The 16,699-nt window shown below is 37.5% G+C and overlaps 2 protein-coding genes across 4 annotated transcripts in view; one reads left to right on the top strand and one right to left on the bottom strand.

The window, feature by feature from the left end:
• ANO3 (anoctamin 3) overlaps positions 1–16,699 on the top strand; it is a 208,612-nt gene that overhangs the window by 169,092 nt on the left and 22,821 nt on the right. For all 3 annotated transcript variants that reach the window (XM_074884808.1, XM_074884807.1, XM_074884809.1), the window contains one exon: positions 3,580–3,640. In XM_074884808.1, the coding sequence (XP_074740909.1) occupies positions 3,580–3,640 (61 nt within the window). The remainder of the gene's footprint in view (positions 1–3,579; positions 3,641–16,699) is intronic.
• Positions 6,356–9,501, bottom strand: MUC15 (mucin 15, cell surface associated). The gene is made up of 3 exons (XM_074885135.1): positions 8,814–9,501; positions 7,408–7,563; positions 6,356–6,516 (listed from the first exon to the last, which is right to left on the bottom strand). The coding sequence occupies exons 1-3, from the start codon at positions 9,499–9,501 to the stop codon at positions 6,356–6,358; spliced, it is 1,005 nt and encodes a 334-aa protein (XP_074741236.1).

Genomic DNA, 16,699 nt, shown 5'->3' with positions numbered 1-16,699 from the left:
AACACAGGAAACAACGACAAATTGTCTCCTTTCAGGATTTGTCTGTTCTGGATCTCCTCCAGGTGGGGGAGGAGAGACTTCTCCTTGGGAAGGAATAGGATTACCATCTGGCCACTCGAATGGCAAAGAAGGAAAAAGATAAAAAAAGGCTCAATGAGGCTTTTTATATCTCTGAGGTTATAACTGTAGTGCCTTCACTCACCGTGTTGTCTCTAAAGAAGAGTTCACTGCAGCTTCACTTGTTACCCTCTTGCTAGGAAGCATCTGATTTCCAGCAGGGGTTGTGATCCTGCTGGTTGCCACCGTGTTGCTCAAGTTGAGCAGCACATGCCCAAATGTGTCAGCACTTCCTCTGTGTTTGCACCCAAATTAGTGAATGAAAACAATCTGTAATGTTAGAAAACTATAATCTGATTTCAAATCAAATGCTCCTTCGTACTTTCTGAAGCACTGCAGTAATATAAGTGGAACTAACATATTTAAAAATAAGGCATCAGATCTGCTCTCTGGGAAAAGAAAATGGCATTTCCTGCTTGCTTTCTTGTTCCTGAGATGGAGCTTGTCAGCATTTCCCTCTGGTTTTGTGGTTGTGGGAACATAACTTCTCTTTCTTCCCTACACACAACCAAGGAGCTGATACACAAGGGAAGCTATTCCCGATTCATTCCAGGCACTGGCACCCTTATTCTGGAATAAGTGTTTTAATCCTTATTCTGGACTAAGTGTTCTAATCCTTATTCATTCAAATAGTTCACTGTATACAAATAAATAAACATTGTGTTAATCAGGAAAAGTGAGTTCCTTTACGTGAAGTTTATGTCCCCAAACCTGCTTATGTCATGGGACCTGCCTCAATTTTATAAGGTCTTTCATGTTATTAAAACGGTTGTCAAGGTTTCTTTCTTGAATATCTGACAAGTTTTCCTGTAGAGGAGCACTTCAGACAGAACAAACTAATGCTGTAAAAATCATATACTTGAAATGTTTTTTCTGCCAAGTTTTTTGTAAAGCTGGAGAAAAAACACAAAAGATGCCTTTTTCCTTCTTGTTACTGCCCCTTTCTTTCATCCCCTCCCTCTTTATTCTATTTAAAAACGTCACACTGAAGTTTATAATTTAAGGGAAAGTCAGGTAATACCTGACTTGTCATCTGGATTGCCCAATGTCCAGGCTGTCATTCTCATCTGCATTAAATGGACTCTTTGATCAGTGAGTGATTAGTGTGGTGCACTAGGGCTCCCTGGGCTGGTCCTGCACCCAGCACACCTTGCTCTCAGGCCCTGGGGTAGGGTGTTGATTCAGGGTGGATTTGAAGTGCCTGAGGTCTTGTATGATGATAACAACATAGGTCAACTATGCTGACGGAGTAGTGCCAAGTCCAACAATATTTCACCTCTGCTTAGAGGCCTCTGGTCAACACAGTCTCAGATTATGCATTTAGCCTTTAAGACAGTCAAATCTTAATTCTGAGTGTCATGCTGAAAGGCTTCCACCCAAACACTTTTTATAAAGATAGTGCTAGATCTGGGGCCACATATGTATTTTCTACTTTTAGCAACATTAATTCTGCTGGGTTAGGTTTGTTTGTTGGGTTCAGTTTGTATTTCATTGAAATATGCACTCTTTACTGAGCAGAATATCCAAAATCCCATCCTCACACAGATCTACATTCAAAACTGAAGATGTTCAACTGCTTTTGTTCATCTCTCTCACATTTTCAATCTCATACCCATTATGTTTGTTTTCCTTTATGGAAGCAAAAGGAAACCAAAGCAAAAGACATATTTGTATATACAATTGATCCTACTGTATGATTCATGCAGGGAACATAGTGGATTTATTGATATCCAATACCAAATAGTCCGTTCCAATTTCAGAACCTTAAAAAAAAAAAAAAAAAAACCAGAACTGACATACAGATAAAATATATGTGTTTTTAATAAATTCTCAAAAAATTATAATTTTACTCAATAATAAAATGGAGACAAGCAACACTGTTTCTATTAACTTTTTCTGATTTTCTGAGTTCTGTTAATTGGCGAGGCAGAAGCAATAATGCCAGCCTTCTCTAGAAGAATGAAGATCTGTCAGCAGGATGAGTTCTCCTTGCAGCAGGCAGCTCTCACAGGAGCAGGTTAGGTAACCTGCTGGGAGTGGTAGGTAACCTGCCCGAGGCAGGCTGCCAACCCACCCATGCACAGAACATTCCTGCTGGCCAGAGTAACTTCAGATGTCAGAGAAGGTTACAGTGCAGCAAAACTGAATCTGGTTACCCACACCCTTCCATTGGCATGAGGATGGGTTTCTTTTCATGAGAAAAGCTTAAAAATTGGTCCTTAAGTCAGCAACAGAGTCAACACCAGTGAAAGTAAAGTCTTTTCAAGAATATCCTATTTCAAGACATACTCTTCTTGCTTCAGATTGGGAAATCACTATGAATTTTCTGGTTGGTGTAGGATGTTACATATCAAAGCCATTTACAGCACTTTTGCATTTCTGTTTCCTCTCTCTTCAGATCTTCTTTCTAATATAAGCCTGTTGATGATAAGTTGGTTTGCTCTATTATTTTATAATGATTTGTGATTTTTTTTCAAATAGGAATTTGAAGCCCATGCTATACTTATTAATGCTCAGCAACATCTTAAACTACCTTTCATTAGAAGAAATGTAGGCCCATTGTCCCTGGATAAATTACATTGCTGTAAATTGGCAATCTGAAATCTATTGAAAGTACATTGATATTAATATCAGCCGCCTAAATACCATTTCATATTTCAACTTGAATATTAGAAATTCTGGATTTTTGTAATAAAAATTGTGATGAGTTCTTAGTAAGTGAGACATCAGATTCACTCACTCTGATGCTTTGAGTGATCTATAATTGTTATTTTCTATTGGTAAGCCTTGACTTTGCAGCAGAGTATCTATTCTGCCCCAACAAATCTTACAGCAAAGAGTAAGTTAAGGGATAAATCCAAGAAAAAGGAGCATATATGAGGAGAAATTAAGTGCACGATTTAGAAATATGTTTTTGGGGGGGTGGTATTTAGAATTTTGTTGGAGCTTAGGAGCACTAGGCTTTTAAGAAGGAGAATATGTCAACAATTTGAGGGACTGCAGTAATATTGATAATATTCTTACAGAATTGCAAGATAGCTTGGCAGAAGAAGAAATCTAAAGAGACATTAACTAATTAATAGACAGAGGAAAAAAGTGAAAAGACAGAAGTTATTTAAGCTTATAAAAACCTTAAAATAGAAAAGGTTGATGTTAAATTTGGCCCAGCATATGACAAGAATTCTGAAGGAATTTTTAGCCTGTCTGGACATGGACAGAGCAGCTCTTCATGTCTGTGAAACAAACTGGAGAAACATGAAGTGACAGTTTACAAAACCAGAGTTGAAGTTATACTGAAAGACAGAATGGGACAAACGTTGGTAGACGAAACCTGCAAGTAGGACTTCTTACTAGAATTCTTAGTTTTTAGTTTCTGCCACCAGTTCTGTATTCTGGGATTTTTTGAGGCACAAGATAAGGTAGCAATATTATTTGTTCCTGATGTATTTATTTTCTATTCAGGTTACACATTTGTTCGATAATGGAGGGACTGTCTTCTTTGCTATTTTCATGGCAATTTGGGGTAAGTACATTTTTATTTCTTTTGTGCTTTGAGTTCACCTGACCCTTTTATGTGATTACTGGGTTAAGGGAGATTATAGCTTCTGATAAAATTTAAAGATTGTGATTTTTGTCACCCAAAATTTTTTCCTCCTGTTTTCATCAACTTCAATTTCTCTGCTAGTAGTGGGTGAAAATAATATTATAGAGTCATAGAATGGTTTGGGCTGGAAGGGACCTTAGCATCTTAAATGTCGCTAAGCCTGAAGTTTATATTGTGCAGGCAGAAGTCTTTTTAGAGGCAAACATGTAGGTTAATTTACTGTTCTGGAATTAGTATAAAAATCATGTCTTGTAGAGAATTCTTACAGAATAAATGAGAACGTTTTTGTGGGAGCTAATTAGAGGGAAGTATAGGAAAGATTTCATGTTAAGTGCTTACAGCAATTTAACTATTTATATGCAAATTTTCAGTCTGAATATCTCATTATGTTCACTCTGACATCACACACATCACTCGTGGGGCAAAGCCAAGCAGGGTGATACCCAGAGAGGCCACTGTTGAACAGGAGTTACCTAGAACAGCCTTCCCTCTCTTAGAAGGTCAGTGTAATAGTGCCATGCAAGACAGATGTAATGGTTCCAGCACAAAAGGCCTGATGGAACTAGCTTTCACTGAAGCTTGTAGTATTTTGCTGCTGGAAGGTAGGGAAGTCTGGTATTAGGACAAGAGATAATTAATTTTACCAATGTAAATGTTTGTCTCTCTAAACCCTGACAAAATAACACCAGTTCACATACATACAGCTGTCTGAATTCAAGCCAGAGTTTTACAATTTTAAATAGAATCAAATGGCACACAACAGCTTTATTTACGTAATATGTATGAATAAGCATAATGATTCTAACTTAAAATTAAGGATGAACAAATGTCACAATTTTGGAGGCTGGCCTGGTAAAAGCAAAAAAACAATATACAAACACCAGCAAAATATCAGAGGTACATAGGCAACATAAGCACATGCACATACATGCAAAAATCATAATTAGATTGTTAAAAATTAACATGATATAAATATAACTGAAAGGCACACTTTGTTTGCTTGCCTCGGTGATATTTCTTCATTGGCTCCTAATCTTGGGGTTATAGCCTTGCAATTACTAATAATTAGTTTCATAAATTCCTAAAATACATTACACTGGGTTATATTGTTACCAACGTAGAAAGCAGTGGTAGTTTCTTAGCATCTCTTCATCTCTATCTTTGAGTTCTCTTTAGGGAGAGCTCTTTCAATTTGCAGCTGAGGCCAAGGTTCAACTGTAAGAAGTAATTTTGCTTATGTGATACTGCTTTGCCATTATCAGGAAAGATGGCGTAATATGTGCTAAGGAAGATGAAAGCTGAACATTACCTTTTTCTTAATTTCAAGCAGCAGTGATACTCTCACCTAATACAGGTGAATGTGTCTCATTTTCAGTCTGCTATCCAACACGCTGGATACAATGTTTGAAATCAGGTTCTTTTTGATGGGAAGCGTGCTGTTTTCAGGACTGACCCCTGTAGGAATGGCAACGCTGCACATAAGCATTCAATTCTTTAATCTTTTAACTTTGATACAAATACCCGTTTTACTCATTTGCAGTGTAACTGCCAGTGTTTCTGTCTCTGATGTGTGCATGCATGTAACTTACTCACCTATATACTCACTGCAACATTCAGAGCCAGTTAGTGAGATAGCTACGCATGCTCAGCTGTCTCCACACTAAATAAAGCATTTTAACAGTCATAGTAGCAAGCATGTATCCCATGTGAATACTTATTTTCTCTGTACTTTGTTTATTCTGTGCCTTTACAGCTATATCTTTTTCATGTTCTTTCTTTCTATTTAGACATTTCTGATAATTGCATAGAGATATGCAATTATTTGCATTCTACTGCCATAACTTTACTCTTTAGCTGGACAAAACAGGAGCGTGATTTTTAGGATATCTATATACATGGTAGAGATAATTCCTTTCCTTTCATGTTGTATTTCTTCTATCTAACCTGTACCAAAACCTTTTACAGCATTTCTGCATATCTAGCCTGCAGTGCAAACAACAGATCAGTTTGACAGAGGAATAGAAGCTTGTTGTCTTTTTTCCCCTTCTTTAGCTCTGTGTCATCCCAAGGTTAAATGTGGTACATGTTACTCAGTAGTTAATCCCCAGCAAACTTCAACCTCTGAGTAATCCAAGTAAATCTAATTCTTTTTGTCATATTCACTGAGGTAAGTACAAATGGAAAGTGAGAATAAGAATGTCATTTATCAGATAGGAATTACATTTGGACAGAAGAGTTTTACCTCAAGGTAGTTAAACTTGAGATTTTTTTGTATTGGTACTAAAATGTCATTTCAACCCTGGTCAAATTTTGCTCTGTTATGATGTCTGCATTCTTGACCAAAGTTATACAAGGCAGAATTTTACCTGGGTGCTATCTGTCTATATTATTCCTAAGAAAGCAAGCATAATATCCTTCCAGGAAAACCATAAATTGGTAATTTAATTACAAAGTAGAAGAGTGATGCTCTGTTACCAGGCCCTGCCTGTTGCATATCAGCATACCTGTGATTTTCCCCTTGCTTTCCAAAACATTGTTGGCACGGTAATGGCTATAAGATAACAGCTGCCAGGTAATTTTGGAAAAAGATTAAATCATATAGATTACAGGTGAGAATATAATCCGAAGCAAACATTACGGTGAGCTGTGGGATTGTATCATGTCAGCCATAGGAATGTCATCGGATGGGCACCCTGCGTTGTCTTTCTCTGCTTTGTCTGCTGTCCTGGTTTTGTCATCTGACACACATCCAAAACTTGTATCGTATGGTCCAAGTGAGTTGTCTAAGTGAAGAACTAAAAGGATAATGTAATTATTTTTTATATATTGCTTGAAAGATTCTTATCCTCATACACTGGGTACCTCACAGTTTACTTCAGCAGTTCGTTGTAGCAAAATCCAGTTAACCTCTTTCTTTTTTTATGGGGGAGCGAAAGATGAAGGCCCTCATTCACCATCTCCTGAGGATAACACGTGTCCTCCCAGTAACACCTGTTCAGGACTACATGGGTGGTCAACTTTCAAAGCTGGTTCCTAATCTGACATTCAGGCAGCTTTCAGCTCTTGCATTTAAGCCAGAAAAGGCGTATTGCCAGAGTTTTGTTTTGATTTGATTTTATATGAGAAAAAAGTGTGTTTAGCCTCTCAGTGTTTGTTTAAACATTTAAAAATAAAGTCCAGGAACATGATACAAATGTTTGGAGACTGTGTGATTACACTTTAGTACAAGTTTATACATATTCATGGAGAAGACAAAAGCAAACTTCTTTTTAAACCTCTTAAAAATATTTTTACTCCTAAAACCAGATATAGCTTCAGCCTTCATTCTGTGTTTGAAGTTGGATGAGTAAGGAGTCTAGCCTTTTTTGATTAATCAAAGTTTGGGAAGGCTTCTGAGCTGTAGTTCTGAACTCACACGCCACTCTTTAAATAGGTTCACTGATACTAGGTATGATATTTCCTCATATTTCAGAGGTTAAAAAAGTAACTTGTAAGGAGGAGACATAGAGTTGATGGGAATAGTGGTTAAGTTAAGATTTAAAAATAATAAAGTACTGTCAGTTGAAAACAAGTTTGACTGGAGTCAATGGTATAATTTCTAATAGTTCAGTAAGACCAGAATGTTTAAGCAGCTCTATCCGGAAAGAAAAAAAGTTCTTATGCAAAACACTTGTGCAATTCCTTACCTGGGTCATTCCTTGTATCATCATAAAGACGTCTGTGGGAAAATGACTCAGACCTTTTCTTACCACATATAAAATATCCAATCAGCCCAATTAATATAGATCCCAAAATGGCTCCTACAATGACACCAACTATTACTCCTCCCTTGTTAGTTTTGTCTAGGAGAGAAAGAAAGAAGAGGCAGTTGGATGAGAATAATAAATCTGTAAGATCAGATAATTCACTCTTGCTTTATAGCAGTCAAGGGCTTTGGGGAGTAAGACTTTTCACCAAAGATCTGAAACACTTTGCAGTCCAAGACTAAACCAGCCTCTCTGCAGAAACTCTGCCTCTGTAGAAGAAAGCAGACATCTTCATCCTTGACTTTCAAGGGAATAACTGAGGTTTAAAACAAAAGAAGGCTAAATGAGTTTTTAGTCAGAAAGGATTCCAGGTGTAATTCCAGAATCAACCACTGGCCTTTTATTTAAAGAAATAAGCAATAATCACTCTTTGAATGCAATTATTTTTAAGTATTTAAGTCAGCAGTTAAAACTGCAGCCTCTGAATTTCAAGTGATTAAGTTTTAGAGTACCAATTTTTGAGTATGCAAGGTAAGAAATCCAATAACGCTTTCTGCACCTGTTCAGTTAGCAGAATAACTGCATTCCTCCAAGATTTTCCTCAGATTTTATAAAACTTTTCTTCAAGGTATTCTGTTTTTCTTGGAACCGAACTTGCTCTCCCACCCCCTTTCCTTTTCAGTCATCATGTTATCTAAAAGTGGGGTACATTATAATTATTAGAACTATGATAGAAAACATGAAAGTCTGATGCTCCTTCAGTTCTTAGTACAAACTGTACTCCACTAGATATGATGGATAAGCCTTTCAGTCCTGTGTTAAAAGCTTGAAAGCTAATTAATGGCAAAAAATTACTCTCTTCTAATCTTTCCTTTTCTTTTCCTGAAGACCTGATTCAGAGCAGCAGGATAGAAAAGTGCCATGACAGTTTTATGTTCCCTTGTTTTCCCACGCATACTCAACTTGGTAATTAAATGCACAATGAGTAATTCCTTTGAAAGTATTTATAAGAAGTCATCTTTGCTCACAAAAGTTTCTGAACTTAAATAAATTGACATATTACACAGTTTAAATGTTATTTTTACATATCTGCTTTATAGGTCCGCTCCAGTGTGAAGGGGCAGTACCTGTCATTAGGTTCCCTCACTCTTGGAAGTATTAAACAAAAAAGTAAACAGCAAATAATTTTTAAACGTATTTTTATTTTGGGTGAGTTTTAGTTTTAGTCTGTACTAGGTGTCACTTATTAATTCACGCATTTTACGAAGCCTCCTGTTCAATTAAAGAAGGTTTGATATCAGCATTATAATTTTATTACTCCAGTTGGACTTTGGTTAGATACTTACCTTCCTTGGAATCGTTTGAATTAGATGATGTGGTGGAAGGGTTGCTAAAATTATGATTCTGCTCTGTTGTCTGCTGAATGGGGTTAAAGTTTGGTGTAGGACTGTCCTGCTTTGCTGTGGGTGATGTCAGAGTGATACCGGTGGGGAACAGCGTGGTGGGGTTGATTGAAGAGTTATCACCGGGTTGTTCTGCAGACAAAGGGGTACTATAGGTGACTGTGGTGTTCCTTGGTGTTGCTGTGGAAGTAGGAGTAGCTGCAGCACTTCTGGTCACTCCAGAAAAGTCACCCATTGTTGTAAACATCGCTAAAGATGTTCTGTTGAAGTTTGTGGTAGAGTTATTTATTCCATCTTTTGATACCATAGTGACATTTGAAGATGAAGTGGTGCCATCAGTGGCCTTCAGGGCTGTGCTGTTTGGCCAGCTCGTCATCTCTGTTGTCTTCATTATATCTTCTTTGGCTTTGGCAGTTGTCGATGCAACATGACTGACAGTAGAAGGATTTATAGCAGTAACCATAGGCGGAGCAAGTCTCTGTGAAGTTGGTTGCACTGTAGACGGATTGTTATCTGTAACTGAGCTATTTCCATTACTTTTTTCACCTACTGTTTTGCCTTCAGTATTGCTTTTGTTCCATTGCAGCCTTACAAGCAGAAAAATGAAAATCATTCCACAGGATGGTTGCATGGTGTTGACTTCAAAGTTGAATTTATTATATACAGAACCTACAAGAAATTCACTTTTGTCTATTACTTTATTTTGCAAAACAAAGCTACTCAGTTAAGACTGAAATACGCTGGTAAAAAAAAAATAATGTTATACTATAGAAATCTCACGAGTTTACCACGTGTTGATGCTGAAAACTTTACATTCCTGACCGTTAATGACCTAAAGAATGACCTAAAATAATATTGATGATCAACAAAAACTTTTTGCAGAAGAAGATTCCATGGTTCTGTAAACAGGCGTCATACTCAGGGGAATAATTCAAAACCACTTTGCTATAGAATGAGGTAATGATACATATTTGGACGGCACGCTTGAGGCAATGTTTTCTGGGCAGGCAGCAACTCCAAGAGCATGCTAAAGAGTTATGCTCTTATTGCAAAGGAATATAATTGTTACAATTAGCCCTGAAAGTTGATGGATAATGTTTTGTGACCCTGAGCAGTGAGTGTCATGTGAATGCTGCCAGGAGCAAATTGAAACCTAAATCAGTCCAGGGGTTATGGATGATGCTGAATTTGTGTGGAAACTTCTTTTCCTATAGGAAACTGGAAGATGTTTATTATGCATTAATCTTTCAAATGTTAAATTGAGAAGGATGAGAAAAACTCATCTTGAAGTCACTTGATCATAGTAGGTATGCTGATAAGTATATCTGTGGTGTGTTGGTGAGGAGTGTGTGTTTTTTCTACATATGAGACAGGTTGAGATCATGCAGTTTTTAACTCTCACTTAAAACCTCTTATGTGACAGTACAATAAAAAGTATAATAAGTTATATCTTCAGCATCGTTAATTAATTAGGTGTCCATGTATGTGGGTACTTTACCATCTGAAGAAAGGAGATGCACACCTGGAAAAGTAACCCTTTCGTATTCAGCCTCCCCTCCTACTGTTTTATGCTTTTTCCTGGGGGTGGGTTTTTTGGAGTTTTCTTGAGGGGTAGGGGATGAGGGCTGGTTTTGTTCTTTTGTTTGGGTTGTTTGGGTTTTTTTTTTCATTTAATGGTGCATTTTCCCCAGGTCAGCTTCTCTGTGTGTAACATCATCAGAGCAATGGAAGCGCATGTCCAGTAACAGTAGATAGAAGTCAGTTATGGGTAATGTTATATCTATGGGTAGATGATCATTAAATATTGTGTCAAGGTATCTCATTTTGGCTTTGTTCTTATTCCTGTTATGGTTACAAGGTGGTACCATTACTTGAAACACGTGTGTGTGTATAAAATGCCATTTAATCTGCTTTTTAATGTAAGTTCCTGTTCTCCACACTGCTTATTTCCCAAGTTATATGGTGGGAAGGACCTATGCTTGGAAAACATTTGTAACTTATTTAGCAAAAAATAAAAGAGAGAACTTCTGCTTGAGTATCAGTCAAACTTAGGATAACCACCTGGACTGCAAACAAGCAAGCCAAAGAAAACCCCTTTGGAGTCCAATTATCAGCTCCAATTATGTTTACAATTTGACTGATTTGTCTTCAGATGACTGTGAAATGCTGTGCAATCCAAATAATAGATTTTGATTTGTACAGTACTAATAACTGCAAAACAGTGAAGAAAAAACTTCTTGTATGTTATGAAGTTTTCAAACACATGGTTTCATTTTAACAGTATTATTGTTTTAATTTAGTGGCATGAGCTTTCCTTCCTTGTATTAATAGTCATATTAGTGAACAAGGTGGGTTTGGTCATATTGCTCATTATTCCTTCACTGTAACTAAATTATGTAGGGAAATTAGGCTCAATTCACTTTAACTGCAATTTTAATTTGCAGAGAAGTGTATAATGCAGTCATTATCCTTGCTGAACAAATTCTTTGTCATTTTTTCTGTTTGGCTTAATTGTGTAATCTTCTTCACAAGGGACCATAGAGAAGAAACCTCCTTGCTTTGAAAGTTGTGTACAGTAGTTCTCAGGCCGTGATGAACTCCTTCCTGGAAATGGTTTTGTGTGTAATAATTAACTTTTTTTTTTTCTAGTGCAACATTAATGTTCATGCAGTTTAGAATATCACTGAAGTTCTTTGAAGATACTTGTTGCCTTTAGAGCTTAATGTGCAAATAGTGCTATTGCAGCACTGCTATAGGTTAGCCAAACTTGCAGAAGAGCCTAAGCATTAAATTAGCTGGTCAAGTAAGTGTTTAAGGAAACTATTAACAGATTATTAATGGAAAAAAAAAAAAAAAAAAGGACTGGTTTTTTGATTCACTGGTATTCACGCTACTCAGCACCAGCTCAGTGGAAATCATTGCAGTAGGAGTAGCCTGAAGTGAGTAGAAATGACCTCAGTATGGAATTAGGCTGCAGATTAGCTCTACCCTTTTTTAGCATGAAAAATTAGGTTTTTACATAGGATGGTCACCACCATGTTTCTTCAGTGGATTTGGCACTCTGCATTTGTTTCTGTACTTGCTAGAGTCAAATTTCATCTCAGACCTATGACAGCTGGGTAGAAAAAAAAAGCCAGTTCCAAAAAGGGGAAGGCTGATATTTCTCCTCTGGTGTATGGCTTTATGAAGAGATGTGTAGTGGCCCTTTTTCAAGGAATTCACCAAGATGTGAGTGCAGTTTCCCATAAAAATGGCCCTCCAGTGTGAACCTGAGTATGCACTTGATTATATCTGTACAGGAAAATGAGTAGCCCAGTTGTAAGAGATCTGTAGAGGTGCTGAGGACATGATACCCACTCTTCACACATTTCTGCAGGGTTTTACTCTGAACTTGACACAATCTCTTCCCTTTGACTGAGCACCCTGTAAGAGCTGACCTATGTTAGGCTACGCCTGGAGCGTGTCACTTAGCTTACTGACAGGAGTGCCCAGTGGTGTAAGCCAAAGGGCAACAAGTGGAGATGATCAGGAGACTTGAAAAGCACAATCCTGATGTGGATTAAAACGCTAATGTAGGTACAGCCACACTGAGGAGGCTGTCGCTCTATTTTGTACAAACTTCTCTATTTTAATTGAAGTAAATTGAAAAAAAGGCTACAAAAGTCCTTGTTATTCTGTTATTAATAAAGTTGCTTTACAGCAGAAAGTATTCAGTGTGAAGCTACTAGTGTACATAAATGTACCTCTGCACACCTACACTCTGGGTGAAGCCCTGGTCCCGTTCAAATCAACCTCCCCCAGGTCTGTGGACTTCACCAGGAAGGTTGCATTGATACTGCATCTGGCTTTGTGTTTTCCTTCATTGATCAGATTTGCACTGAATATTTCTGAAACACAGAAAAAAATGTCCTAATAAATTCTTATATGGCGATTTTCATCTAAATGTATATCCAGTGGTATATTAAATATTTAAAAGTATGTTTTGGCATGATAAAGTAATTGCAACGTGTATTTGCTGAACACAACCTAGCACCTGTCAGTGATAGGTGTAATGTCTGCAAAACCTCTGCAACTGTCAAGAAAATAATAATTTCAACTTCTTAATGGGTAGATAATACAACCTTCAGAACTATAAATTTAAAGGACGTTCTTTTGCATGTCAATAAATTGAACCTTGCACCATTTCCCTGCCTTACAGTAGTGATTAGAAAGTACTTGAATTTATGTAGTAGTGACATGATGAGCAAATTATTAATGGCACTTCCTTGTTTCTTGTGGTCTGAAGTAACACTTTCATATTTGCAGAGTTTTCACACTTGCTATGCTTTTTAAGCCTCATAAAGCAGATTATTACCTTTACATCAGTGATTCAAAAATAGATGGAACAAATACAGGGCAAGATATAGAGAATTTATCTTCTAGAATTCTGAAATAATAGCAAATGATGGTCCCAGAAGTGTACTGGATTTTTGCTCCCGTGGCTCTTTGCTGTAAAATTTGGATTGCTGTCCAGGGATGAGATACTTCCAAATTTAATAAGCGATGAATATTAAATTTTCATGCTTAAAAGTATTTTAATTTTTGTAATGGGAAAAGAATTTGTAAGTTTTTAGTGAATTACAAGGAGTGAATTATTATTTAGTGAATTATAAATCATAAATATGAATAGTATTCTGTAATAAATTTGATTTTCCCCCTCTGTTACTAGCTAGCAACCTGACAAGTGCACTGTCCAAGCTTCCTAAGTGTGGATTTCCTGTTCATTTTCTGTATAACTAAACTCAGCAGAAGCAATAACAATGTAGCAATACCTTTCCTTACAGAAATTTGGAATAAAGTAGCATACACAGAATACTTCCCTTCACCACCATCACTCCCCCCAGCATTTATGGGCTCTGATCTGACTCAGAAATTCTGTACTTGCTTGATAAGGACCATAAATACCCACTGAAGAAAAGTGTGAATTTGAGTGAAGTACTGTCATTGTTTATGGTTGCTACTTCTCTGCTTTAATGTTTGAATCACAGATCAGGGATTTTGTTCAATTATTTTCTCAGAAATACACTTTAAGTAGAATTTGACTACAACAAGCATCAATTGCCTTCCCAAATAGTATATAAAAGAACACAGTGATTGTTAATCAGATCCACTAATAAGCATAAAAACCCTCTCAGACTTACCTTTGAGCTCTACAAAATATGCAGGAACCTGTTGAAATACCGCTGTGGCCCAGAGTGCAATTAGTCTGGTGGGGAGAGGGAGGCGCAGGTACAATAAACGTGGTGGTGTGACGCGGGCCAGGGACAGGCCGTACGGGTGAGGTGAGGTGGGGCAGCCCTTTGCTGCGCGCCACGGCCCGTCTGGAACCTGCCTGGCCAACTCCGCTGCTGTCCTGACCGAGCTCTGGCATTACAGAGTCCACAGAAACTGCAGTATTTATGGTAAAGTGGGTAGGCAGGGCTTATTGCTTAATCATTTGAAAGTCTTCAAACTGGTATTTCAAAAGGGTGACTGTTTTCTGTAAACTATAGAAACTATTGTTCTGTGTACTATGCAACTATTATTTTAACAAACGATAGCTTCTTATTATCGCAGAGTTTCCTACTGTACACTTTGTGAGATGAAAAGGCGTGTCTTCTACAAAATAAAGCAGAAAAATGAGTTCTGTTAAGAAAAACATGCTGCTAGAAATGGATCTGAGCCTATCTCCAAATATGTTCACAGCTGCAATAATTTAAGATAACAACCTAAATCCAAATTTTCTGAATTTATCGGATGTCATTAATTTTTACTTTGAGTACATAACCAGTTAGGGATATGAATGTTACAACTCTTACTCCTCACTTCAGGTTTTATATAAACAATACTGGATTAAAGTAAGAATTGAAGAGGTCAGGCATATATAACTTAATATGCTAATCTAATCGACCCATGATTTTTTTTTTATTCTTTAATTCTTTATGTATGTTTATTCTAGGCTGGTATGTGGTGAAGAGCAACTGAGAAATGTTTCAGTACTGCGTGACTGTTTGAGTAGAATGCCACAATGTTGTTATCTGTTTCCACTTGAAATTTTTAAGGAATCAAGTGCAAATATTATTTCATAACTTATCCTTAAGTGTTGAGGATGTGACATATACAGGAGTTGTTTATATGGGAGCAACTAGTGGTGTTTTCTTGAATATACTGCAGTGGACAGTTGGAAGGTTTTCTGTGAAACAGATCAAGTTTTACTCTTTCTAATATCCGTTTTGGGGAAGTAAGTTGTTTGTGTGGCATGAGGTGGGGTGGTCTGTGAGAGGAGAGAGCGGGTCAGAGCGAGTCACTGCAGGTTTGGTTTTCTTTGGGATCTAGCATTCTCTGCAGTGTGTATCAGCAATCTTCCAACTTGTATTTATTGCTGCGTCAGGGTGGACGTGCATCTAACAGATTGACCATGAGATCTGAAAACAAGCACCACAGATTTGTGTCCAAATTTGGATCTTCTGCAGCATTAGCCAAATGACAAGTGATATACTAAGGTCAACAGTGTACTTCACACTAGCATGCACATATTGTGATGCTGAGAAGCCTTTCTGATACTTTTTTAAAAAGAGAGGTTATTTGAATATAGTATTGGAAAATAACAAGACCTTAAATATATAGACTGTAATTCTGTTGAAGTTTACCTATTACAGCAGTATGAAAGTCATACCCTCTAGTGCTGCCCTGGGCCTCAGCATTGGGTTTGGGAAGGTGTGCTCGCTCTTTTATTTGTTAGCAGTTCAATTCATCTGTTTGGAAAAGTGAAAACTGTTTACCTTAGTGACTTAATGCCTAATGGAAGATGCTGTGTTTGTGACTCAGTTCCTGTCTGTGTCACACACCTGCAGTGTGGTGCTGGCGCTGAGTGCTGGCCCACTGTTCCTGGAAGGCAAAACCTCAAGCAGTGAGCCCGAGTGTGAACAGGTTCGGGACTGTGGCCATATGGAGGCAAGGTGTTTTAGAGCACTCCAGGAGTGGGAGATGAGACTAAGCTGTCATTCAACTATAGCCTGTATTTATTAAGCGGCAGTTTCAATTCTGAAGACTGTCTCACTAGTAGGTGTGCTACCAAATCTATAGGACTGTTTCTATTGCATAGCTTTGCTGTAAAGGAGTTTGACTGAATAAAACTGAAGTAATTGAGCAGAGTATTCAGAAGGGGCCTGGCTGGCCACAGCCAAACTCTGCACAGAGGCAGTGGAGACAGTCCCCTGGCTCCTTACTGAAAATCCTCTCTGCAATAACTTTTTAGGGAATAAATGCACCATTCGTTTTGTCACAGTGACTCTTATAAAACATTCAGAAGAGATGTGCTCAAAAAGTCTTGGCTTTTCTGGCTTCTTGGTATTGTTTGGATTTCATTCTTTCTTTGCTTTCTTTTTTCCTTCCATAACATTTAACAGTGGCCATTTATCATTTCTTCTTGACAATGTCAAACTTTTTTTTTGCTTAAGATTGTATCAACACATAACCAATCTTTCCTGTCTGTCTTAACCATCAAACATCACCCTACTTGTCTTCTGAAAGATTAAGAACTGTGTAAAGCACATGCCTAGAGATTTTAGTTCTTCATCAGTGTGAGTACTGGCAGTGTAAGGGCAGTAAACGTAAGGTACCTTAAGGAAGAATGGAAAGAAATTTTTGAAAGTGCACAACAGGCAGAACTACAGACTGTAGAGCACTGAATAGCAAATCCCTAAATGAGTGGGTCTGTACCAAAATGCTGGACACAAAAAGGAAGTACACCATATATTATGGGATTAAAATTCAGAACGGCAATTGGAGCTATAAAATAGGAAGCAATG

This window comes from Strix uralensis, chromosome 15 (assembly GCF_047716275.1).
Source record: "Strix uralensis isolate ZFMK-TIS-50842 chromosome 15, bStrUra1, whole genome shotgun sequence".
In the NCBI taxonomy this organism is placed as follows: domain Eukaryota; kingdom Metazoa; phylum Chordata; class Aves; order Strigiformes; family Strigidae; genus Strix; species Strix uralensis.
The sequence above is the reverse complement of the archived record's forward strand: the minus strand, read 5'-3'. Positions and strand labels throughout refer to the sequence as shown.